The sequence below is a fragment of the Aptenodytes forsteri genome, unplaced genomic scaffold, assembly GCF_000699145.1.
Source record: "Aptenodytes forsteri isolate BGI_AS27 unplaced genomic scaffold, ASM69914v1 Scaffold404, whole genome shotgun sequence".
Classification (NCBI taxonomy): Eukaryota; Metazoa; Chordata; class Aves; order Sphenisciformes; family Spheniscidae; genus Aptenodytes; species Aptenodytes forsteri.
In genome coordinates, this window is record NW_008795629.1 from 4,596,510 (window position 1) to 4,621,376 (window position 24,867).

General features: G+C 38.0%; 1 protein-coding gene across 1 annotated transcript in view; it reads left to right on the forward strand.

Moving 5' to 3' along the window:
* ARMC9 (armadillo repeat containing 9) overlaps positions 1 to 24,867 on the forward strand; it is a 71,645-nt gene that overhangs the window by 24,020 nt on the left and 22,758 nt on the right. Inside the window, exons 9-18 of the mRNA XM_019472880.1 lie at positions 10,253 to 10,287; positions 11,489 to 11,600; positions 12,547 to 12,639; positions 13,916 to 14,006; positions 15,315 to 15,438; positions 17,366 to 17,505; positions 18,298 to 18,374; positions 20,395 to 20,469; positions 21,575 to 21,665; positions 23,480 to 23,535. Of these exons, the coding sequence (XP_019328425.1) occupies positions 10,253 to 10,287; positions 11,489 to 11,600; positions 12,547 to 12,639; positions 13,916 to 14,006; positions 15,315 to 15,438; positions 17,366 to 17,505; positions 18,298 to 18,374; positions 20,395 to 20,469; positions 21,575 to 21,665; positions 23,480 to 23,535 (894 nt within the window). The remainder of the gene's footprint in view (positions 1 to 10,252; positions 10,288 to 11,488; positions 11,601 to 12,546; positions 12,640 to 13,915; positions 14,007 to 15,314; positions 15,439 to 17,365; positions 17,506 to 18,297; positions 18,375 to 20,394; positions 20,470 to 21,574; positions 21,666 to 23,479; positions 23,536 to 24,867) is intronic.

Here is a 24,867-nt window from a genome sequence, read left to right on the forward strand (position 1 = left end):
ACCTGAGAGAATTGTCAGAGCAGAAGGTCTGGATCTAAGAACAGGAGGTCAGAGCACCAAGTCTGACAAGCTGAGGAAACAGTCATTTGAAGATTTAATCAGATTCCTGACTTTCTAATGTTCGTTTGGACAGGGAACTGAGGGTAATGGTGAATTTGAAAAGAATAGTTTTAAATACAATGATCTATCATAGTCCCTTTTATCTTTAATACTCTTGAGATGATTTAAGTTTTACTTTTTTTTTTACCTTTTTTTTTTTTCTTTCTGATAGTGATTTTTCTGGTGGGTAAAAAGCATGGGTTGTAGGTTTTTGATGCCTGCAATTTTCTGTTTAATACACATCATGAAACCAAGAGGGTTCTGGCTCTTTATCACTGAAGCGCTGTACATTCACTCCCCATTGAAAATAGCACAAGCTCAAGTCTTAAACCCACAAATAGATTTTCTGATTCAAGTAAGATGTACACCTTTCTGGAATTTCTTGGATTAGGGATAATGTAATAAGATTCTCTAAACTTTGGATTAAAGGGAAAACAGGAACTGCTTCTTCAGATGCGCAGCTTCTGTCAATAGTCAAGATGTGTGTTAACCGCTGGAGAATCTTTCTGTGACTAGAAAGCTGTATAGTACTTATAGCATATATTGCTCCTGTGTCATGGAATAGAATAAATGCCCATTATGTGTTTACTGCTATTCAGTCTGATTATATTTACCTGTAGCTACAATTAGGTGAATTAATGTCCCTTGCAAATTTTAGGTCTCTTTTGGCACAACTCTTGAAGCTGTGGAAAATTTTTTATTTTTATTTTTTTTAGTTCTGTCACTGGACAAAAGCACCAGCTCTTCTGTAAAGTTAAACTGTCATTTACAAACTGTAAACAAGGAGGAATTTTTTTCATTTTCTGGGATAGCTGTAAAGACTAGCATGGGCTTCTTTTTTTCTTGTGCTCTGTGCTTTTTTCCTCAAACACGCTTTTTACTGCAAATGTGAACATGCCATCAAGCTGTAATAGTTCGTGGCAGGTATTCTGTTTCTTACTTGTGAAAGAGTTTTCTGCACCACATGAAGGAGACCACATGAAACCTAGGAGACAGGGTAACAGAAGGGTTTTTTGGGGTTGTTTTTTTTTTTTATTACTCTGAACCATTCAGAGCGGATTCACCGAGCGTTATGTGGATGTACTCTCTTTCATTTAAAAATAATATGCACATTACAGCAAACAGCATCTACCCTAAGCAAACTTTTCTTAGGATGAAATATGTCAGTCTTCTCCATCCCTGTCCATGGGATGATTCTTATATGTTACCACTTATATATGGTAAAGAAGAAACAAACCTACCTCTTTATGTAAGCAAAGAGAAGTTCTTTTTTTCTGCTGATACGGTATGTGATGCCTTTTTCACAAGTTGCTGCAGGTGATACAACTACCTGCAGCAACTTGGGCAGGTTTTTCTGTTTGCATAAATTCCTCACCTCTAAAGGTAAGGTGTTGCCATCAGTAGGGGTTTCCACAAACTTTTCCTGTTATTGTCCTCAAATCATAAAATAGCCCAGGTTGGAAGGGACCTTGAAAGGTCATCTGGTCCAACCTTTTGTGGTTTCCTTTAATGTTAAAACTTGCCTTTAATGTCATCTTTGTCTTGATGCCTACATTTTCACTGGCTCAGGTCATGCGTGTGTTGAAACGTCCTCTTACCATGATATAGGTTATCTCCTGGTTTCTTTTGCTCATTTATTGGTCTCTATCGATGTTGTCCTTTGTCTTAAATTTAATTTTAAAATGTCTTTGCCCGGAACTGTCTGTATGTGTGTATAGCACGTGAAAGTTAAAATACTCATTCACATCAGGGAATTCTGAGTGTGATGATAATAAAAGGAATAATGTCAGATTTTTAAAATTGGTTAAAGAATAGAAAGAACTTTATTTTCTGCTCACAATGAAGAGTGGCAAGTTTCTTATACCTTCTGTGTAAGGCTGTATATGTCTGTTAGAGGAACCAGCTAAACAGTGTTTATGTGCTTATTCATCTGCACAAATATGTCCTCTAAAGTAAGTATTGGCAGGTTTGCACAGAAAGACTAGAAGCAGAATAATTAATGTTGGTCTTATTTCATTGTGTTGAACTGCGTACTTTTATTTTGAATTAAGACTGTTCTTTTTAGATACAAATCTGTTCTAAGTTAAATTTTTTAGTCTAATTAAAGACAACATGGCATATTTTGTACTAAACTACTCAAACTGTGAATTATCACCAGTTTTTATTTTAGTAACTAAATCTTAGGTTTCCTTCCAGAGACTTTTTCTTAATTTATCCCTGGAGCCTTTTGGGATGAGGAATTGATAACATGGCTGAAACACCTTAAATTGTCTCTCTCAGCTTTCATTATGTGCTGGTGAGAAACTCCAGTCAAAGCAAGTATAGAGAATACTTGCAGCTGCTTTCTCAGAAGCTGAGGTCTTCTGATCGATATCATGTGTATCGGTATGTCTTTCTCAGCTGCTTCAGTGTAGTGAACAACAGAAGTCTGATTTTCACATAAATGTGTCGGTGCTTGGTACATAGCTATTCTAACTGACAGTTATAAAGGAATAATGTGCAGACTAGGTATGTTTGCCAAGTGTTGAAAGGAGAACTTGTAATGTAAATATATCACAAGAGAGACACACTGATTTCAGCCCTAAAGCATACAAGTATGTGAATTGGGAGAAGGTGCTTATACTTTTCTTTTCAAAGCTAATAGTCTGTTAATTTTTAGCTAATTTTGTTCTGTTGGTTTTTTAGAACTGTGCATTTCTCTGTGATTTATTTCTGTTAACTTATTTTTTTTAATCTTCTTTATTTTAATGTGTGCCTGTTTGCCCGTAAAGGGATATTACTCTATGAGCCCTTGTGATGACGGATATGTAAGTGTCTATATCTTTATATCCTTTCACATTGCCTGCCCAGTCTGTCAGTCTATATTTCTCTTCATTTCACAATGTGTAACAATTTTCCTTGCGTTTTAACTTGTCGTGACATTAACCGTATGGTTTATGAAGAGCCAAAAAATGTGCAAGGCTTGGAATTTCTGCATGGAGAACAGAATAGAAGTTCTGAGTAACTTTATGGCTTCATAATACACATAACACAGCATGTCAACAAGAGAGCAGCTTTGTCCACAACTTTTACATGAAACACAGCTTCTTATAGCATGCAGAAAGCAATTGTTTCTTCCACATGAACATCAGTGTATATAGTATACAATGTCTCTGAAGTGGGCCAACACCAGCTGATCCCACAACACCTTTGACAAAGGAAATAAATATTACTGCTTAAGATAATACAGCAAATTGAGTTGTGCTCTTCAGAGGTGCATCATATTTTACGTATTTGTATTTTTAATTTCTAAAGTGAAACTTTCTGTAGTAAAGATCATAAAATTCTTTCATACAATTAAAATGGATCCTCTTTCATTGAAAACTGAAAAAGCAAAACGGTATTCTGTGTACTGCCTGTGACTTCTGTAACCCAGATGGAAGTTTGTATTCTGGCAATATTACAAGTACACCATAAGTATCTAATTTTGCCCATAGTCAGTGCATTCTTTGCAAAGAGAGGAAATGAGTCTAGTTCTAAGTAACTCGGTATGTAATCAATTCATAAAAGTGATTGACACCAATTTTGAAAAATGTCGGTCAGTATTCTACTTTAAAATAATCCATATTTATATTTTTATCGCTTTCTTTGGGTAAAACAAGATTTCACCTTTCAAGAAAAAGTGTACTTTTTTTCCCCAAACTTACTCGTCACCTGGAATTACAGTAACCCCTGTGGGCACTCAGCTTCCCACTTAAAACAACATTTTGTTTTGAGAAATAGTCACAGAATTATTGAATGCAACGGACTATTCCTTACATGTATCTCTACATCTTGATGTAGAGAACACTATCCACATTCACCTGTGTTAAAAGATCACCTGTATCAATCAACCTGTTCCTGTTGATGATGTGAATGGTCATAACGGACACCTTTTGCTTGACGTTTAGCATTTTGTTCCTTCTCATAATGGTCTGTTTTGAGATTGAGAAAAGTTGATTGCAGGTGAGCAATTATGAATTAAATGATCTTTGCTAAAGAAAAGTTTTGCCCTTATACAGGTAGCCTTAGTTAAATGTAACTTTATACAATGTAGAATGTAATAACTTACAATGCAGAGTTGTTTATAACATTTTTGTAAAGCTATCTGACTCTAATTCTGAGGTATTTCTTGAATACATAGATAGCTTTCAGCCTCCCCTCACTGTTTATATATAGTATTTTATACTTTTTTCTGACATTTTGTCTTGTCATTACATTATCACACAGTATTACAGTGTGACTTCTTTTATGTACACTTCAGATGTCTTAGAGAACCTGTTTTATATCCCAAGTGGGAAGTTTTCATAACAGCATATCTCTCTCATATAAGTAAGAAAAAAATTAATTAAAAACATTTGCAGATCTTCTTATGAAATAAATTTGTGTAGCTCCAGTAGACATGCCAGGTTACACAAGCTCGGAGTGTAATCCGTCATAGGCTGCATGTAGCAGTCTTGTCATTAGCGTATAACAAATGAGCTCAACATAAATTTGTGAGTTCTAATGATATGTACAAATTTGCTCAAACTTTGGTTTTATTCTTCACATATTCATCAAGTATCTTTGATTATTAATTCTGAATCTGCATTTAATTTACACTGAATTCTTACAGCACATTTTCAGAGTGGTAACTGAGGACAGAATCTGGCTTTCAGCTTTAGCCTTCAGCGTATTATGAATATATACATCAAATAGCAAAGTGGAGTTGGTTTGAATACAGGGCTACAGTATTTGATAAAATCAATTGTGGTTTTGGCTTGCACATGAAATGCATCTGTTTTCTTTTATAAATACTGATTTTATTCTTTTTTCCCCTTTGAACTTCTTTGTTTTATTCCATGCTGTTTGTATTCATGCCTCGCTTTGTTCAAAAATGAAGGGCTGCCATCTGTGGCTAATCTGCATCGTGACAGAATTACTTGACTTAATATGGCACCTGGTTTGGCTTTGGCAAGAACCAACACAAACATAAGTCATACCCCATGATCCTACCAGAATGAGCTATGCTTGGGCTGTTGTTTTCTTGTGTTTGTTTCTTTTCCTTTCCTTAAGACACCTAGTTTCTGCATGTGTTTCAATTATGACAAATGATTCTGTCTCAAGATAGGTTTTGCATGAAAAGTATTTTGTTCAAGATTAAGTCCATCAATGTTGGGAGTCACGTATTGCAGATGAGTCATGTACGCCCCATGTTCTTCACACTCTTTCATTCACTGGCAATTTAAGGAATACTGTTACTCAAAAGGTTGAATTAATATTTAACCTGTTCCAGGAAAGGTAAGATTGGGGAGAGGGCTTGGGAGGAAATGCTGAGGAAATAAATGCTTTTTAATCTAAGAAAACTGGTAGCAAAGAGGAGCTATGTAAACTTGGCTGATTGAGGCATTGTCTGGTGGTTGACATGATGAATGTGTAATGAGGAAGTTACCTGTCAGCAGTGCCTTTGACTCTGTTTGCCTTTCAGTCTGTGGCCTCAGATTCGTCACCTGGAGATGAAGATCATAATGTTTCTGCTAACCTTATAAGAATATTAAGAATTTACTTTCTATAGAGTGCTTTGAGGGCTATGAATGCACAGTGATGATGGTTTTACTTTCTCTTGTCCAATTATTTAAAAGCAGCTGTTATAAATAAGTCCCAACTTTCCAGCATCCAATATACTCTCTCTTAAAAACACAGTACAGTTGGAGTTTTTGCACTATTGCCACAGAAATGACAAGATATCGGAGTTCAGCGTTTAGATTTGAGAATGAACACCAGGAAAGAGAAGAACAGATCTGTGAGGATCAAAAAACCGAAAGGCTGAAGTGGGCTCTGTTCTGCCCGCTTCCAGACTTCAATAACCTTTTCCTCAGTTAAATGTATCCCTTTGTTCCTAAAAATAATTTTAAAAGGTTTCATGTTTTTACATGTATCTGCAACACAGAAGTCCATTTTTAAAAGCACATGGCTAAAGTTTGCAAAGAACTTAAAAAGAGCTTTGTTATTTATTTGGTGGTAGGGCAGGTTTTTGTTCCTGAGAACCTCTTGCTTTTGCTTTCTGTGGTAGCAGTGTGTTGAGAGGGGTGAAGGCTGGTTCAGCTGGCACTCCCGCCAGAAGTAATGCATGTGGAAGCTTGGCTTTGGATCTGCTGTGTACAGAGATGCTAGTGAAGATGATGACCTTTTTCCACTGGCTAGATTATACGTCTTAAATAAAGTAAGTGTGCTGATGTAAGTAAGCCCAAGAGCTGATTTGTAGGACCCAGCTGTATTTGAGGTGCAGTTTTCCTTTTGTTAAAGCTAATGCGCAAGTCAAGAGCTAGAGCTTAACACAGCTTTTTGGGGTTAGGTTACGTAAAGATATTTAACTGGGTAAATATCCTGAGATTGGGACATCTCAGATCCATACCAAAGAGGAGAAATGGAAACAAACAAACAAGTACTAGGTAGTGAAATGCAAAAGGAGGTGCTGAGGCATTTGCTTTGTGTGTGTGTATTTGCTTTGGTGGGCTGCCTGCTAGGGAATTCATAATGCGCGTTTACCCTTCCCTGCTTGTGTGGAGCAAGGCACTTTCTGAGGCGAAGAGCACTCTGCTTAAGGAATAGGAGTATTAAACCAAGTTAAAATTAAATATTAGGACAGGTCTGTATTTCACTCTTTTAATTAGAAACATTACTGCGAAGGAAGCCATGAAATTTTCAGCAGAGTATGGGTCGTATTCCCCAGGCTTAATTTCCACCTGAGTCCATAACCCAGTGCTTCCTATTGCTGAGACTGCTGCTTCCAACTGGTCAAATCTGCCAGCATTAAAAATGAGGTGTGAGGCTTGGTACAAACCGTTATGGCCCATCAGGGGTACCAGCTTGAGCTCTGTGCTGGGACAGGCGCCCCTTGATGCTGATGCTGCTGCAGGAGGTGGTGAAAGCAGCCAAGGAATGGGTGCAGAAGTGGTGCTGGCCAGACTGACGGTGGTCTGGAAGCGAGAGCTGAAGAGGCCATGGTATGAGGAAGGGAAAGGCTGGCAGGATAGTGGGGTTCTGAGGGTCTGGGGTACCGCATGTCTTTCCTCTTTAAAAATGAGGATAAAAAGATGAAAAGTTGAGACCCTATGGCAAGAGGTAGCCTGGATGTTAAACTGAATGATCAGCACTCAGCAGTACTGTATTTGGATCACTTGTTTGAAAATTAAACTGATGAAAAATCTCTTCAGACCCATTTAGCAGTAGATGGAGAGCGCGTGATGCTGTCCCTCGGCACGCTGTGTGGCTGTGTGCTTCACAGGGTGCCTCAACTGTCTGACCCAAAGTAGTGTGGATCGTGAAATCATAGCCCTATGAGCCAAAGGAGAGCTGCTGGATTGCATAACTGCCAAAAAATGCCCAGTGAAGAAACAGAATTCTCTAGTGATATTTTACTGCAATTTTTGTTCCCATAAAATTACTTAAAATAGAGGCCTAAATAAATTCCAAAACAGGAAAATACTTGTATCAGAGTTGTTACTATACTGTACCAGCTGTAGTTAACTTATTTTGCAGAATTATTTCGTCATAATCAAACACTAAATCTGTTGGGTTTCTGTTTGTGGTGGTTGTGCCACGAGCATTCGATTGTTTAATTGCAAAATAATATCATTGGTAGATCTCAAAAAACATGCTTTCCAGATGAGAAAAATCGAGGCCCAGAGATGTGAAACGACATGTTTAAATTCCGTCTGTAGTCGGTAGCTGAATCAGGACTAGAAGCGTATCTCCTGAGACCCAAGCCAATGTCTTAGTACGCCATACTGGACTGATACAGATTAGCTTACTTAAGACTAATTGCAATCATGTAGATGAAGATGAAGAGAGGAAATCTCTGACTGTAACATGGTTGCATTCTTTCTGCTTATCAGTGGTGCTGACCGTAGTCAGTCAGATTCAGAAATGAAGGTGCAGTGAAGGACGAACTAGCCCTGAAAAACTTTACTGTTTCTGTTTTGCCTCATTGAACCTGACGTAATATGAACTGTATCCTTATTGCTTTCCTGGAAACACCAAACGCCTGAGAGAACTTCCTTCCTCCTGTGCGGGTTCTAGACTGATAAACTTGGGTCTGGTCAGAAAAGTGAGTGCTGGACAAGAAGGTTCTCCATCTCAGTGGTCCGGCCCTCAGAGCTCCAGTATAGGGCCTGCCTCACTGTGTGGTGCCTTTTTGGTGTAGGTAGACTACAGAGCCAAACCGTACTAAGTGCTTTGCTGTGCTCCATCTGCCGGCTTAAAAGGTCATTTGGGAATTAATAGGACTTTGTCCTGCTTGATCTGATTGATTTTTAAAAAATCCAAATGTTTTTCCAATTGAAGTTTCTGTAGTTTGAAATTTATAAAAGCTTGCAAAATCTTACACTTGCCAAAAAGTTTTATTTGTGTGGAAGGGTGATGCATGTGTCTTTACCAATTATATATCCTTTAGTTAGATTTTGGTTGGAGCATGTGTTTTTCTTTCTAAGGCACCAAAGAAGTGGTGGGTAAAAAGGACTTTGCTGAGAAGCAGAGAGCTTTTATATACATCTATTTACTCTTAGTGACCTGCCCTATTCCTTTTCTCACTACTGTTCTTTGTCTCACCTTCTCATCTTCAAGGGCTCTGTCATTTCTTTTGCTTTAACGGACTATAGTCACTTTCTTCCCCGTTTCCTTTAATGGAGAAGGGTGCCGAGGAAGGCAACGAAAATGATTTGTGATTTCATTGCGCACTCAGGTACAAGCTGATGGGTTTTGACTGGGAAAACTTCTGTTTAAATAAAAGTTAACTTCTGATATTTATCAAAAATGCTAAGGCAAATGAATACAAATAAATGAGGGGAAAACAGTTTAGGTAGTTATGATAATTTGAAAGACTTTTTTATTGTGTAAAATAAACTGATTTGAGAACTGCTGTCAAGACAGGTTAATTTTGAAGCGTATGACCTGTTAATTGTCTATTGTGTACAAATCATTCATTGACTTAAACATAATATAAAATGCTTTCCAATGTGCGTATAAGCTTATTTCACATCTAAGAGAGCAGTTCCTTGTATTACGAAGGATACCCATGAGGTACGGTGTTCAAGAATATGTCAGCTGGTGTAATTCAATATTCTCTATGGTATTTCATGCTTTTTGTCTCCTAAATCCCTCAGTTTTAAATCTGACAATAGACATCGATTATATAGCTCCCATTGAAAGAGGCTAGGTTAGATGACCGGTTTTAAAGGCGTAAGTGGTAATGAGAGATTTTTTAGAAAGTGAGTAGTGAGATCAACACAAAGAGACGACACTGAATATTCTGCGAATATGGCATGCAGTTGACATCAGAATGCATGATATGAAGCACCCTTATGCCAGAATTGCTGCTTCTTGGCTCACCTACAATTAGCTCTAGCAAAAAAATATTTACTGAAGCAGACCACACTTATATGGTGTTGATATTTTTAAGTTTTGACTTGTGCGGCAGTGGTGGCTGCATATGCTCAGTGTCACACTGCATCAGAGAGGAAATATCCAGGCTTAAATTGAACTTGACCTAGGCAGAACCACTGAGAAATGGCATGCTGTTCCATATTGGTTTTATCCATGCTAGAATACATTGTCTTTTCTTTACATAGTAATAGTTATATATAGGGGTATATATTAGTAGCAACAGGCACTCTGGTAACATTAGTGTCAAAATAAAGAATTATAGTAAATTTGGATGCTGTAATACATGGTATGTCTCCAGTGGAATATTATTGCAAATTTAAGGTATTAAAATTTGTGAAGTCAATAAATGTGTTTAGCAAGTTCTTCATCTTCCTCAGCGGGCTTCAAATGGTAGTTTCTACTCACTTTTTTCCTCTTATTTTTTTTAAATGCTTCAAGTGTAGGTAATTTTTGGAGTATGACAGTGAAGATAACATAGCCAGATCATAACAAAAGAGGTTTTTACCTGTGAAACACTTTAATGGAAAAGGAAGATGAACACTGAAGTCCTCTTTCTTTAGCTGCGTTTCTATTTTGCAACATAGGTTTTATAGGAAAAGAACTGCAGAACCTCAGTGAGAGAATTCACTGTGGACCTCATTATTAACACTGTTGGCGTGAAATTTGGACTAATCTGTTGTGATTTCTTTTTTTCTTTCTTTTTCTGATCCAGGCTTCCACAATGTTAAGAGCATCTTTAGCCCCTGTGTAAGTATTTATTGCTGAGCTTCACTTATATCTGTAGAGAAGAGGAGGAGGGGTTTGTAAACTGAAGCGCGCTGCCAGTTGTCTGCAGATGGGAATCACTCGTCCTCCGTGTGCTTCCTCTGACCTCAGTGAACATCGTGTGTAAATATTGTGTGATCTGTATTCTTCTGTTGGGCAGGTTCAGTAACATCCTAATTTCAGCAGGATGTTGCTAATCCAGTAAATCTGCCACTCCACACCTGTGAGTTGGTTGCTGTATTTTCTTTACTGTTTCTGCACAGTACAGTACTGTTGTTGTAATTGGTTTGCTTCTCACAAATCCAGGAAAAGGGGGAATCGGTAAAGTGGATTTTTGGGTGCTTCAAGTTTAATTTTTTTATGACTGACTTAATAATTTTTGGCTTATAAGATCAAATAAAGATGGTATACCTGAGTGAAGGTTTTATTAAATTTTTGAGACACTGTTTTGATCCTTCTGTTGTTTACAAGGTAAAGGGACAATTATACATATAACAGTTTGTTTTGAAAAGTCGTAGGATAGGAAGATAGGAGTAAAAATTGTTTAGTGGAATATATTTAAATATTAAAATTAAAGCATTGACTGGAAGCAATTTTGTTAGGTGAAACTTCTATTGCAGTATTAAAACTCAAAATAGCAAGATAGTACTGGTGCATGGAAAGTGGTCCTGTATTAAGTCTTATGTTAAGCCAGCATAGTCCAGTCTGTAAAAATCCATTCAGCCTACCACCTTTGCCTTGGAGAAGACATTTCTGTGTGCATGAGGGCTCAGAGGTGAAGTTGGAGCTGCAGCTTGTTACTGTGTCTGTTTATAACTGTGTGCCAAGAGCCACAAGCTGCTGCCCTCATGCCCTTGTGGTCCACACAGGGCAAAAAAGGATGTTACTGTACTGTTTTGGGCCACTAAAAAGCTCAGATCATCAACTGGCTAGTTGTCAGAGTTTAGTGTCTGCAAGTTATGACGGTAAATGGGCTGCATGCATAGTGAAAAATTAAGTCCAAGTTTAAAAAGTCTGTTGTTCTAACATGGTAACGTTAATAAAATTAACAGATGTGTAAAAATGTGGAAGCTCTTTTCCTGAAACAGACTTCCTGTTTTGACTCTTCTCACCTCAGTAACATCAGCTGCACTGAATAAGAAGAGAGAATTCTGATTAATTGTCTTTCCCGTTTGCATTGTAGGAAGATGCAGGATGTGCCATTGTTGCCCTCTTTGGATTATGAGAAGCTGAAGAAAGATTTGGTTACAGGGAATGATCGTCTCAAGGCCTTCTTACTGCAGGCTCTGCGCTGGGTAAGGGAGATGGCCTCTGCAGAAATAAAGAAATAGGTCCCTTCTGGAGGGGTCCAGAACTAAAATCCATCTTGTGAGCAAGATGATTGTTCTGGTGATCAGTTCAGCATTACAGGCAACTTCTCTCTTTGTCAGTGAAGCTTGCTGAGGCTCTTGAGATGATGACAAAAGCCCAGGTAGTAGGTGTGTATTTGTAGCAGTACTCTCCCCGTCTGAGGAAAGCCAGATAGGAATTCCTGGGATCTTCAGTGGAAGTAATTTCTGATGTGTTTTCAAGGAAATTGTTGGTTTAGGCAGTTCCTTTTTCCATGTATTGCCCTGTTTCAGATTTATGTAAATATTGCTGTATCAAAGAAATACCTGACTCTAATCACCAGTTTTCCATTATAATCAAGATATTCTACAAGAGTCTACATTTTGGTTGGCTCGGATCATGTAATGATATTTCAGAAAAATTAAAGGTGACAACAGGAAGTTACATTTTCCTGCTAAAAAGGAAGCTGATGGGTTCAGAGTGACAGACATGAAAGATGATAATAGTGGAATTCTGATCAAGCTTCCATGTCCATTTTCACATAAAAAAACATCCGTTGGGTCTGACTGGTGATTCTTCTAGCCCAGTACTCTGTCTCAGATGTTTTAGAAAAGCACCACATCTGTAGCTATTAGAGGGGCTTTTTAACTTTATGGGAAGTAATGCTGTATCCTTCCTGTATGGACAGTGATGACAGCTCCCAAGTAACAGTTTTGTAGTGGATCACTGAGCTGAGGTCAGGTCAGTTCATTTCATCTCTTTCCCTTAAATCACTGAGGTTTAATTCCTTCTCCCTATGAGAAGAGATTTCTCAACTATAGGGTATCAGCATCTTTAAGATCTTCAGTGGTCATGAATTCACATTACCATTTATTTATTTGACTGGTTTGTTTATGTTGTTATTTATTTTAGCGCTTGACAACATCATATCCTGGAGAACAGAGAGACACTGTCCTGCAAGCCTACATCAGTAATGACCTCCTAGACTGCCACAGCAACTGTCAGGTCAGCTGGAAAGGGTTTTCCTCCAACTTGTATGTGATATTGCTCATTTATTTCTATAAAGTGCTGTTCAGAATAATTTATCACTCTCTGGAAGGGGAAAAAAAAATGTAGTAGTGCCAAAATCACGTGATACATTTCACTTCTGTATCCCAGTCTTTAAATGTGATGGGCAAAGCTTTGCATTACAAGAGCTCTCAGTGTAGATGGAGTTCTTGTAGACAAGTGGAAGTTTGTCACCTCTCCTGGTGCTTGATGTCCGTGAGTTGAGCAGAAGCCTACTGAGCCCCTTACTTAGGAGTTAGCTCTTGCTTATCAGATGCTATGTCTCTTTTTGAGTGATTATGTATTGTTAGATAATACTTTCAATTCATTTCACTGATGTAGGATAAGAACTGAACTAGGACTTTAGTCTCAATACCTCTGTGGAATATCTGATTATGCACTTGTAATAACACGTTCAACAGCATTTCTGTGAATTTGGAATGAATTGTTACCTTTCTTTAGAAAGGGGAATTGCTGGTATTTTGATTTTGAAAGGTTGCTTCAGTCACAGATAATCCAATACTGTCGTTAACAAAAGTGCAACTTTTTTCATTTGTAAGAGTGAATTTTGTGCATAGTTGAGTTCCCCAGTTGTTTGAAGCAGTGGGCCTACTTGTTCGTTGTGGCTCCCATTGTCATTGCAACAGTAACTTCACTAGAAAAATTAAAGGATTATAAAATCAATGATCTGTTTTTCTCCCTGTAAATTTCTGTAAGAGGAAAGTTATGTGTAAGTAATACTTGAAGTAAAACAGGTTAAAAATAGTTTGCAATGTGGTGTTCTTGGTAAGTTACTGAGCTGCTTTCCCACACTCTTAGTTGTCAAACAAAAACATTCCTATTCAGATAACATCACTGCATTTAAGTTCATCAACAAAATTAACAGATTTTTTTTTTGTCACTGGCTAAATATTAATTTTAGATATCAGTTTTAACTGTGTTGTTTTATTATAATTCTCACCCTACACCATGGAGCTTGATGGTGTTTTAACAGACTGAGCCGAGGAGCTCAAATTTGCTTATTTGTTCATTTTTCCATCTCTACCTCAGTCCCCTGCCAATAAAAAAAGGAACCGGGAAATTTTAAATCATATTGACATTATTTAAGGTATCGATACGCATTCAAAGTTTGTTTGCTGTGAAAGTTTAATGAAGCTTTTAAAACGTTATAGAAGACTAACTTTGTTATTTCCTGCTTTGGTGAGTTTTTATTAATGTTTGCTTTCTTTTTCAGAGAAGTGTCCTCAAATTATTACATTCTAAGAGTGAGGTAGTCAGACAGTATATGGCAAGGCTCATCAATGCTTTTGCTTCACTGGCAGAAGGTAAGAGATTTGCTGCAAAAAAAAAAGGCAGCATTTTCATATAAGATTGGCTTATAGGCACTTCACAAGTGTATGTCACTGCATGTGGAAATTTAGAGCCTTATTTGCACCCTTTTTCTAGAGATTCACTGTCTTTTGTTACAGGCATTCAAAACAGTTTTTCAGTATCTGGGAAGTTTTCATTTTGACACTGTATATTCAACATTTCTGACTTCTTTTGATGATTTGTGGTCTATGTGGGAACTTACCCAGGTTCTGCCTTTAATATAGTCTTCAGCCTCTTCATGAGGGTTAAAAAAAAAAAAAAGAAAAAAAGAAGAAAAATCCCCAATAATTAAAGGTCCTGTAGGCAGACCTGCTACTAGGCTGTGCAACAGTAGTTAGTGCAGCTGCTCTTGCATCTTCCTGGTCCTCACCTGAATAAATCTTTGTGCATCACTGCTGTTTGGTTGCATATATATGCAGCTTTGTATCTCTGCCTGTCCCAAATTAGCCCTTGGTTTGGTGCTACTTAAGGAGCTAACTATTGCTAGGAACTGAAATCCCATTTAAAGGCAATAGCAGTCGGGCACCTAACTTTCCTGAGCTCTTTGGACATCTCTGTTCTTTTCCTAGAGTATACAAAACTGTGATAGATCAGAAACCATGTACTGAAAGAGGAATAGTGGATTCTGTGTGGTACTAACTTGGCAAGTGGGGGCCTCAAAAAAAAAAAAAAAAGAAGAAAAATCCCCAATAATTAAAGGTCCTGTAGGCAGACCTGCTACTAGGCTGTGCAACAGTAGTTAGTGCAGCTGCTCTTGCATCTTCCTGGTCCTCACCTGAATAAATCTTTGTGCATCACTGCTGTTTGGTTGCATATATATGCAGCTTTGTATCTCTGCCTGTCCCAAATTAGCCCTTGGTTTGGTGCTACTTAAGGAGCTAACTATTGCTAGGAACTGAAATCCCATTTAAAGGCAATAGCAGTCGGGCACCTAACTTTCCTGAGCTCTTTGGACATCTCTGTTCTTTTCCTAGAGTATACAAAACTGTGATAGATCAGAAACCATGTACTGAAAGAGGAATAGTGGATTCTGTGTGGTACTAACTTGGCAAGTGGGGGCCTCTGTTGCCCCAAGTGGCTGGATTGAATGCAACTGGTCTGCTAGACAACTCATTTGTGCAGGTTTGCTTGGGTCTTGGCACAAGATTGTGGCTTGTCAAGAAGAAACTGGGGTCAATCCTGCTTACTTTTCCAAGGAGAGGGAGCTTTTCTGTCATAAGCTGCTATCTCAGCATCTGTTCTTTCATCACTTTTTGCACCAGGTCGTGTCTACCTTTCTCAGAACCCAACGTTGCTGCGAATGCTGGAGGAGAGACTGAAAGCTGAAGACAAGGATTCCCTTACATGGGAGAATGTTCTGGGGGCTCTGCAGAAATTCAGCCTCAGGTGATGAAAGCACAGCACACAGTGGTGACAGCAGGAGAGGAAATGCAGGCTAGTTAGGCTCTGTTCAGGGAGGAAAGAAGAGTACTTGATTTTCCCATAACAGTCATCAGAACCTCTGATGACTGATGAAAGCAGTGTCATTTATTATGGAGGAGAACTCAGTTTTGCTGACTGAATTAACTTGACTTCCTACCACCCGTCAAGACTCAAGTAAATGTACATCTGCCATAGCCTTGTGTGCTTTATATGTATTCCTTAATTGAACAAAGTGAAAATCTTAATGTAGAAAGTTCTGAAGATCCTACATAGAAAAAAAGAGTTGCATTACATTCCAAAGCATAAGGTTTTCATTATCCTTTCTGCAAACATTTTTCAGGGATTTCATCCTCATCCTGTTGATCCTCTTTCCTGGACCTGTCTATGCATGGGCTGTCTTGTTTCTTACTTTTGCATTAGCAGTCTGACTCAAATGCCCACCACAAAAGAAATATCATGCAGAAGCAGTAAAGGGCTCCCATTTATCAAATAAATATGATCTAGGAACTCTGTTTTCACAGTACTCAGGAGGAATATTCAGCCCTGAATAGTTAACTAAATGTAAGGAGGTTTATGTGTTTATATGTGTTTAGCTCTTGTTACTTTCATTCATGTTTCTTCTAAACTAAGACTGCAAGTGTTGGGGTTTTTTTTTATTTGTTTGTTTGGGCTTGTTGAAGAATGAGGGCTGCTTTTGGATTTGTCTCATTTAGAACTTGTCTGGGTGAAGCACATGTAAATGTGCTATGGGTAAAACTCCGGACTGCTTCCTGACATGTTACCTTAGACATATTTGAGATGAAAGAGAATAAATCTTCATACCCTACTGCTTGAAATCCTAAACCGATCTTAAAGAAAATGATTTTTCTATTAAAGCAGTTGTTGATAGTACAAGTTAGTTTGAATTTTGGGGCCTAGGCACTAAGCTACTGAAAATTTGAAAGTTTTTTATTTTCTAAAAAATAACAGTTAATCTTAGAGAAGGTTAATTCCAGATACTTGACATGAGGGACTCTTTTTTAATGTGTGGTCAGATGCTCCCTTGTTTTGCTCAGTCCATGCCATAGACCTACTGCAAGATCCAGGACTGAGAAAGTGTATGAGCTTTCAGGAGTAATCCAAATCCCAAGTTCTAAGACCAGGAAAATACCTGCTTTGATCTTTGTAATTTAGACATACTACCCATTGGAAATAATGTGATTAAAAATGGTGTTCTTCAGTAAGACCTTTCTATCAGTATATACTTCTTTTTTGTATTGTAAAGCGAGGAATTTCTGTTGTAGAAGATCACAGTTGACCACCTGGCACTTTATTCAGTATACTCTTCGAGGGCAGCTACAGGTTGAGTTAAAAGAATATGTGATTTAAGAATCTCTAGAGAAAAGAGCAAATAGATTTAAGCAAAAAATCTCATTTGTCAAATCAGCAGTACAAAAGCGGTCTAGTGCTATGGCTACCTATGGCAGAAGAAGTAATTAATTTGTTTTATGGGTCTGTTGTGCGTAGCTGGCTTTTTTTACCAATTTTAAGACAATTGAAAATGCAGTTTTAGGTGGAGTTAGAAGCCTTAGAAACCAATGAAGAAACTTACCTCAGCAGTTTGCAGGTTTAAAAAAACAAAATAAACCACAAAAAAACCCAACCCACCCAACAACGTTTTAGTCCTCTAACCTTATGGGAATCTGCATCTTCAGTTTCTTCAGGCTTTGTTAATTCCTTAGTTTAATTGATTCTGCCAAAATGGGTAGTTTTGGGGTTTTTTTGTTGGCAGGCTAGTGTATAGCAGGTAGATGAAGTAGGGTTTTAATGTGCTTATATTAGCTATAAATGTATTTGAAAGCTATTTATGATGTGGTCTGATTTTTGTGGGCTTTTTGTTTTTTAATCCTAGGCGTGCACTGCAGTCGGCAATGATCAAAGATGGGCTCATTTTCTGGCTGGTTGATGTTCTAACAGATACAGATTGCCTGTCTGATTACACACTGGAGTATTCTGTTGCCTTGCTCATGAATCTTTGTCTGCGGAGTGCAGGTGTCTTACATTTCGAATTACAACCTTATTCCAAGAAGTGGATAGGGAAGATTGTGAATCCTTTTTTCTGATATACCTGGATTCTTTCAAATTACTATAATTAGTAGCAGGGACTCACATAACCAGAGATATTTGAGTGTTATAACCAATGCTTTTGAGCAGATCTCTTTCCCAAGAATCCCAAACTATGGAGGTTAGCCTGACCAAAATCTAAAGAATTAAGAAAACAGTTAATGGAACCCTCTAAGTTTTGATTCTTTTTTCGTATCTGTATGTGAGGACTGCCATTCCTGCGTTCCAGGCCCACTTTTCAAAGGACACTTTTTACTTGTGTAAGAAATTTGTTTGTATAAAAGAAAGTCAGAACTGAGTTGATCAGTAATGGCAACGAGCTTAACCTTCACCTTGTGGAGTGAAATACTTGCATGCTTCGCTTCTACAATGCAGAGATTCCTCCCAAGAAAATAAGGTCCTGTCTATGTCCAAGAGACTTGAAGCTTAAAGTAAGTTTCCTTTTAAAAAGGAAAGTAAGGTAAGGGTGAAAAATCGACTGCTTGCCATAAGCAAAATAATGTTTTTGTTAAACTTTTTAAAATCCTTTGTGTTGCATCCTGTCCAAGATTACAACTGTATAAATCCAGAGTAACTCCACTGATTTCAGCTCAGTTATGGCAGGGACAAGGAACAGTATTGTTCTGTGTAAATTATATTTAGTGCTGATGTTAAGAAGTAAGCAGCTTGCTCTGATCTGTTACATTTTTTCAAGCATATTTATGTTTTTTCCCTTTGCAGGGAAGAAAATGTGTGCAAGGATTGCAAACCATGTGCTCAAAGTTCTCTCTGATCTTCTTGGCCACGAGAATCATGAGGTATTTGTACAGCGAACTTTGGGTTACGGAAAAGGTGGAAAGAAAAATTAAAGATAAGAAAAGCAGGAAAGGAGGAAATGGAAAAAAGTAAATTTGTTTTGTTTCTCTTGTTAGACCCTCATGTAATTAAGTTGTGTGAAATTCTCCTAAAATTCACAATTATGCAATTTTTTTTTGTTGGGCACTGGTCTTTCTAGACATAATTATGTCTTCCTTTAACAAATGTTGGCAGCTAAGAATGAAAGTCTCTTTTAGATGCATAGTTATCATGCAGTCCATGTGCCTTCTTGATTGCAGTTTCTGATGCTGTTTAAATGTCATCTCACACCAAATCATCTCAAGCTTAACTAGTTCATTAGATGAGCAATGTGTGGTGCAAGCCATTATGCAAAACATCAGGTGCAAAGAAGCAAATTTGCTAGTAGTTTTAAGGAATATTATAAGAAAGCATGTGACATTCAAGCCCTAATATGTTTTTATCTACCACTTCATTTAACCTGCCACTTAACCCTTTTGTGGTTCAAGTTTCTTTTCTGTCTCCAGACACGCTTGCATCTTAGATGCTAAATTAAACTACCTCAGAGGAAAATGCTAAAAATTTTTAGTTATTCCTACCTAATGCTTTTCAACACATCACTGATACCTGCTGTCTGCTATATAAAGCATTGCTTCAGCTGTCTCTGCAGAGGGTCACTTCTTTAACCATGGAGTAAAATTCAAGGCAGGAGAAAATATGGGCAAATATCGTATGAAGTTGAAATCATAGGGAGGCAGAATTTTTATCAGGGTATTCTAGATTGATTCCTTGATGATTGTGCAAGGTGCAACGAAATATAAACTCTAGTGTCTCATGTTTATATACACTGATTGTATCATCTTTTTTTTGTTTATCACTTAAACTGAAAATAGGGAATAAATTTGAATGAAGTGTTTACCCTGCATTTTATGAATTCATTAGAAGATGTAGATCAGTTCTTTACTAGCACTGTTTTGATTAAGATGAAACTTGCCATACCTTTATTGTACTGTTTCACTAGCTTTGTTTTTAGGAATGATGAGAGTTAATACAATACACACTAATACAATAACATCCCAGTCCCTAGACTGAAGTATTTAGAAAATGCTATCATACTGTTGAAGTCTGTGCCTTAGAATGGCCTTGAAATTTCTCTCAGAGGGTGCATTCTTAGACCCTAGTTTGCACCAGCGCAGCTGATAGAAGTTTTGTTATCAAAGTCGAGGGTAGAAGGCAATGCTCTTGGGTGCCAGGAGAGCTTTCTGAGAAGCTGTGGAATCCTTGTGTAAATCCCAGTCCCTTATCTTTCCTTGCTTCCCCTGCTCCCAGCCTAGCTTGTTGTTCATTTTTCCAAGGGTATAGACAGAGGATGACTGGAAATCTTAGTGCTCCGACAGTAACTGGCCAATACAAAGGGTCACATAAGTGCTGATAAAACTAGTTTGACAGATCTGGTGGCTTTCACTAACCATAATACAGAGCTTTCATGCTAGCTGTTATTTTGCCTCTGCTGAGGGACAGTAACAGGCAGCAGAGTGAGAGGATGTTTGAAGCTGCTACAGCTTAGGCCATCCAGACTAAGGCTACAATGCTTGAAGCCTGTCTTGAGCTCATGCTGACACAGTCTTGTCCCTGTTCTTTGTCCTATTTTTCATACTGCCACTAGTGTTTGTCAGAAACTAACCTTCTTTGTTGTTTGGTTGTTTGTTTGTTTTGAGGTTTTTTTCATTTTCTTAGGGCTAGGTCAATTTGCAAGAATACATTTTCAGAAGGGGTGGGGGGGAAATGTGCATGCAGCAGTACTGATTTAGATCAACCATATCACAGTATATTTGCATTCTAAAAGTTCACTGCTTCCCAAGTGGGAATTTTTACAAGTGCAGGCTAGCCTGATTAAACTCTCTGAACATAGTTGTTCTGCACCTTCAGTCTTAAATTCTGCTTATAGTCAACTTGGTGAATGTAAGAGTTTTTCTTAGTGGTATGACTATTTCTTCCTCTTAGATACAACCATATGTGAATGGAACACTGTATAGCATTCTTGCCATCCCTTCTGTCCGAGAAGAAGCCAGAGCAATGGTAAGAAGTGCTGCTTTGCATGGCACAAAGATCAACGCATATGCCAAAGATGGCACGCACACAGGTACCTGTTGAGCAATGTGCAGCAGGGTTGTGAGGTAGGAGCCATGGCATTTGAGAAGGGAATCCACAAGAGGCCCTTCATCTTTGATATTCAGGCAGGTATCAATGTATGTCTCAAACACTTTTGCCACATTTGCTGGTCTTTTCCCAGAAGTGGAGCCCCAGCAGTGTGAAGGATTCTATCTAAATTATAAATTAAAGGTGTTAGTTTAGAATAGTGTTGTCCATCTAGCATTTCATAGACTGGATGTGGCCCAGGAGATGCTTTCAGCTGCCTTGCTACTTCTTCCCCTTATTTAATTCATTCTGCACCAGTGAATAGCCACTAAGAGGATGAGTTTCTCTTGCTGCTTTTGTTTCTGCCTGGTATAGACATGGTTAGCTGGGGAAGGCAGCAGGAGGAACGTTTTAGCAGAACTAGGAATTGATCTCCTGTGAAAGTTAGTCTAATGGTTGGTAATGAATGTGTTTTGACTTCTGGATTCGAGGAAGCCGTTCCTGGGATAGCAGTGTATCTTTATATCTTAAGGATTAACCTAGAGAGTTATGCAAACATAATTGTTGTCAGATGTTTTACCTCACAAAGCACAGAGGATTGGAAGTCATCTTAAATGATTAAAGACACAACATCAAGCCTATAAGGGGCCACAAAGAGAGAAACTGGGTTTAAGAGAAGGTCAAAGTCGGTCCTGCTTTTTGCTTTCCTTCTCTGAACCTTGTACTGTTATATCTGTAAATGCAAATTTGCCCTTTTCTGTTGACTACTGTGTACTGAGTTCAGAAAGCAGAAGCAGCAGATCTGTTGTAAAAATTTGCTGTTCGTCATGGATATTTCTGTATATAAACCTAGAAGCAATCTAGACAGCATATATCTTTTGTCTTTGGGAAGCATATGGACAAAATGGAGAGCTTAGAGCTAGGCATGGTGGTTTGTTTTACACTACCTGTGTTTTTCCTGACAAAACAATGACATTTTAGCTAAAAAAACTGTCACTGTGGTCACATGAAAAACTAATCTAGCCATGTTTTCCACTACATCCAGGGAATGGAAGAAATTCTGCGCTGCTTTATCAAGGAAGGAAATGCAGAGATGATCCGACAGATTGAATTTATTATCAAGCAGCTCAATTCAGGTCAGAAGAACAGATGCAGCTATCTGAGCTGTAAATCTTTCACAAAAGCCATAAGAAAGCTCATGTTTTTACTTGGCGTTGAAACTCTCAAAGAATAACAATAGTGTGATGGTCTGAGAGAGGGTGAATAGTGAATGTCAGGATTTGAATGTCAGACGTATTTTAAAATTTGCTTTTGTGTTACAATTATAAAGAAGAAATAAAAGGCTGAGTAGGTCTCAATTCCAAAGTTTTGGAACTGTAGATAGAATGACCTTGACTGTTTTCTTTCATGCTAGTGACCTCGCAGTAATGAGAGACTGCTGTCAGCAGCAAAAATAAATAGGTGATACAATTTGTAAAACAGGATTTAGGGACTAGGTCTGTCTCTGCTCACCTCTTGCTCTATTGAGGAGTGCAGCTTTGTTAATCTGAAATGGCTTATCCTGAACAGGGGGCAGAGACCATCCTTTTTGGAGGGTATATTGATGGGTCCTAGGAGTTGTAGATGCTGTGTTAATACAGACAAGTATAAGGAGGTGGAATATTTATGGTATTTTCTGTTTGCTGTGGCTGAAAGGAAGGCTGAAGGAAGAGAAAGCAAACAATGAAAAGGAGGTGAATTCTGATGAAATCTTTCTGTACAGTAAAAATAGAACAAGTTTGACTGCTTTCTTTGGCTTTTGGAAAGAGCAGAAGACAGCATGTCTTATGCTTGTTGTCATGGTTTAACCCCAGCTGGCAACTAAGCCCCACACAGCTACTCACTTACTCCCCCCTGGTGGGATGGGGGAGAGAATCAGAAAAGTAAAAATGAGAAAACTCGTGGGCTGAGATAAAGACAGTTTAATAGGTAAAGCGAAAGCCGTGCACACAAGCAAAGCAAAACAAGGAATTCATTCACTCCTTCCCCTCGGCAGGCAGGTGTTCAGCCATCTCCAGGAAAGCAGGGCTCCATCACGCGTAACGGTTACTTGGGAAGACAAACGCCATCACTCCGAACATCCCCCACTTCCTTCTTCTTCCCCCACCTTTATATGCTGAGCATGGCGTCATATGGTGTGGAATATCAGGCCTTGACCCTGTGTCAACACTGCTCAGCAGTAACGAAAACCTCCCTGTGTTATCAGCACTGTTTCCAGCACAAATCCAGAACATAGCCCCATACTAGCTACTATGGAGACAATTAACTATACTCCAGCCAAAACCAGCACACTTGTAAAAGAACAAATCAAGTATTTAAGCACTATATTGCCACTATGCAATATTTGTTCATCAAGGTTACAGAATCGCTCCTCTTCTACCTGTGAATGGTATTTTCAAAAGGTTTTGTCTGATTGGTGAGTAAAAGTTGAGCGTACAGATTTCCAGTATAAGCCTGGCTGCTTTTTTCTAAGGAAATGAATTTGTCCAAAAGTTAGAATAAGTATTCTGTGTGAGTACTATCTTTTTATGTATAAAAGCTGTATAATACTGAAGTGTTTGTAGGGAGAAGTAGAGTCTTTTATTAAAAATTAATTGAAAAGGAGACAAACTTGCAAGTGCACACACTTTCATTCAAGTCTTGTCAGTAAATACACTGAGATATCATAGTGGGATTTATGAGAAAAGAACTGTTCCAGAATGTTTCTGTTTCTGCCATTGTCCCAAATATGAATTGATTTCAGTGATTTTTAGAATGCTTTATAGGAGCAAATAATTCCAATAGTTGTCCTAAAAAGAATGGGATGTCTATATGAGAAGCAAGCTAAATCTTAAAAGAGGAGCAATAACTAGAGATTCTGTTAAGTTGCACAGGTACTCTTACACCGTTTCATTTTGCTTCTTTCTAGAAGAGCCATTAAATGATAGTATTGTGTCTGACGATGAAGAGGAAGAAGATGATGAGGAAGTAAGTTTAAATGCCTTCAGGCACCTTTTAGAAAAATCCTTAACCTTCTAGACAGAAAATATTTGTGTCAATAAGCCAGGCTTTGGTTTTTTGGGTGGTTTTTTTTGGTTTTGGTTTGGTTTTTTTTTTTTTACTTTTATTCAATTACCGGGGTGTATTAACAAGAAAATTGGATCCACCACCTTTGTGATAAATAAAGGCTTATAGCTTGAAATGTGTGAAGATATGAGGAGTTACTGTAGCAGTAGAAATCTTGCTTTCAAGCAGACCCATTTCAGCAGTTAAAAATGAAGGAAGCAAATGAACCAGTATATCACCAGAATAGTTTATAAACAGGGTGTTACTTTTTCTTAAGGTATCATGATCTGTTCAGGGTGTGACTACTTCTTTTGCTGCTTAGAAACTTTAAAATATATTTAATAAACTGTCTGTATGTAATCAAGGAAAACAGTAATTACAAATTAAGAAATAAGTTCCGTAAAAAGAGAAAAGGACAAAAAAAAAAGAGAAAGTAAGCATGAGAAACTATGTCATAGTAAATATAAACTGGTTAGCTGTGTATTTCTAGCTTGGCTAATAAACGCATTTTATACAAATACTTCAGCATTTTTTAAGAAGCTGTCTGCACAGAATAATGGGATCCCAGGTGTAGACAACACAGCATATTTGATCATCTGAATTAACAAGCAAAGCAAGGTGTAAATGATGCAAGGGAAATAAATGTTAAACCCATCTTCACTGGTGATATTGCCATTGCTATGTTGCCATAAGTGCACAGGGGGGTTTGAAAATATACTGTCTAGGCAGTTACATGGGAGTTTTATCTGAAAGAAGTCTACCACATAGCACTTTTCTTTTATTGAAAAGTCTTGCATGAGAAATTTAAAAGAACAGCTACAGTAGATGTTCTTGGAATAGTGTTTGAACACATTGAGATGGGTGTATATGTGCAAATAGGTTTATATCACGTATCTGCCGTGAAGAGGTCAGTGACACTGAGAGTGAGTGATCTCTGTAAAACGTTCTTGTATTAGGAATATTACTGGAGAACATATTTACTGAAAACCAAGTTTTTAGACAAAAAGTAGGTTTTTGTCCTGAACCAACAAAGAATAAGACACAAAACTTACCAAGTCAGTTGTGTCCACCTTCTACTAGTTTGTTGCACATTAACGCAAATGCTAGTGACAACCATGCTACAGTGTAAAACGCTGTGTTACTGCAGGGTGGCTGAGTGCATTCTCAAGTGCACATTGAGCCTTTTATGTTTTGAAAGCAGAGAAAAATGTAAGTATCCTGCTTGTAAAATGTGTGGTGAGCTCTCAGCTGCCA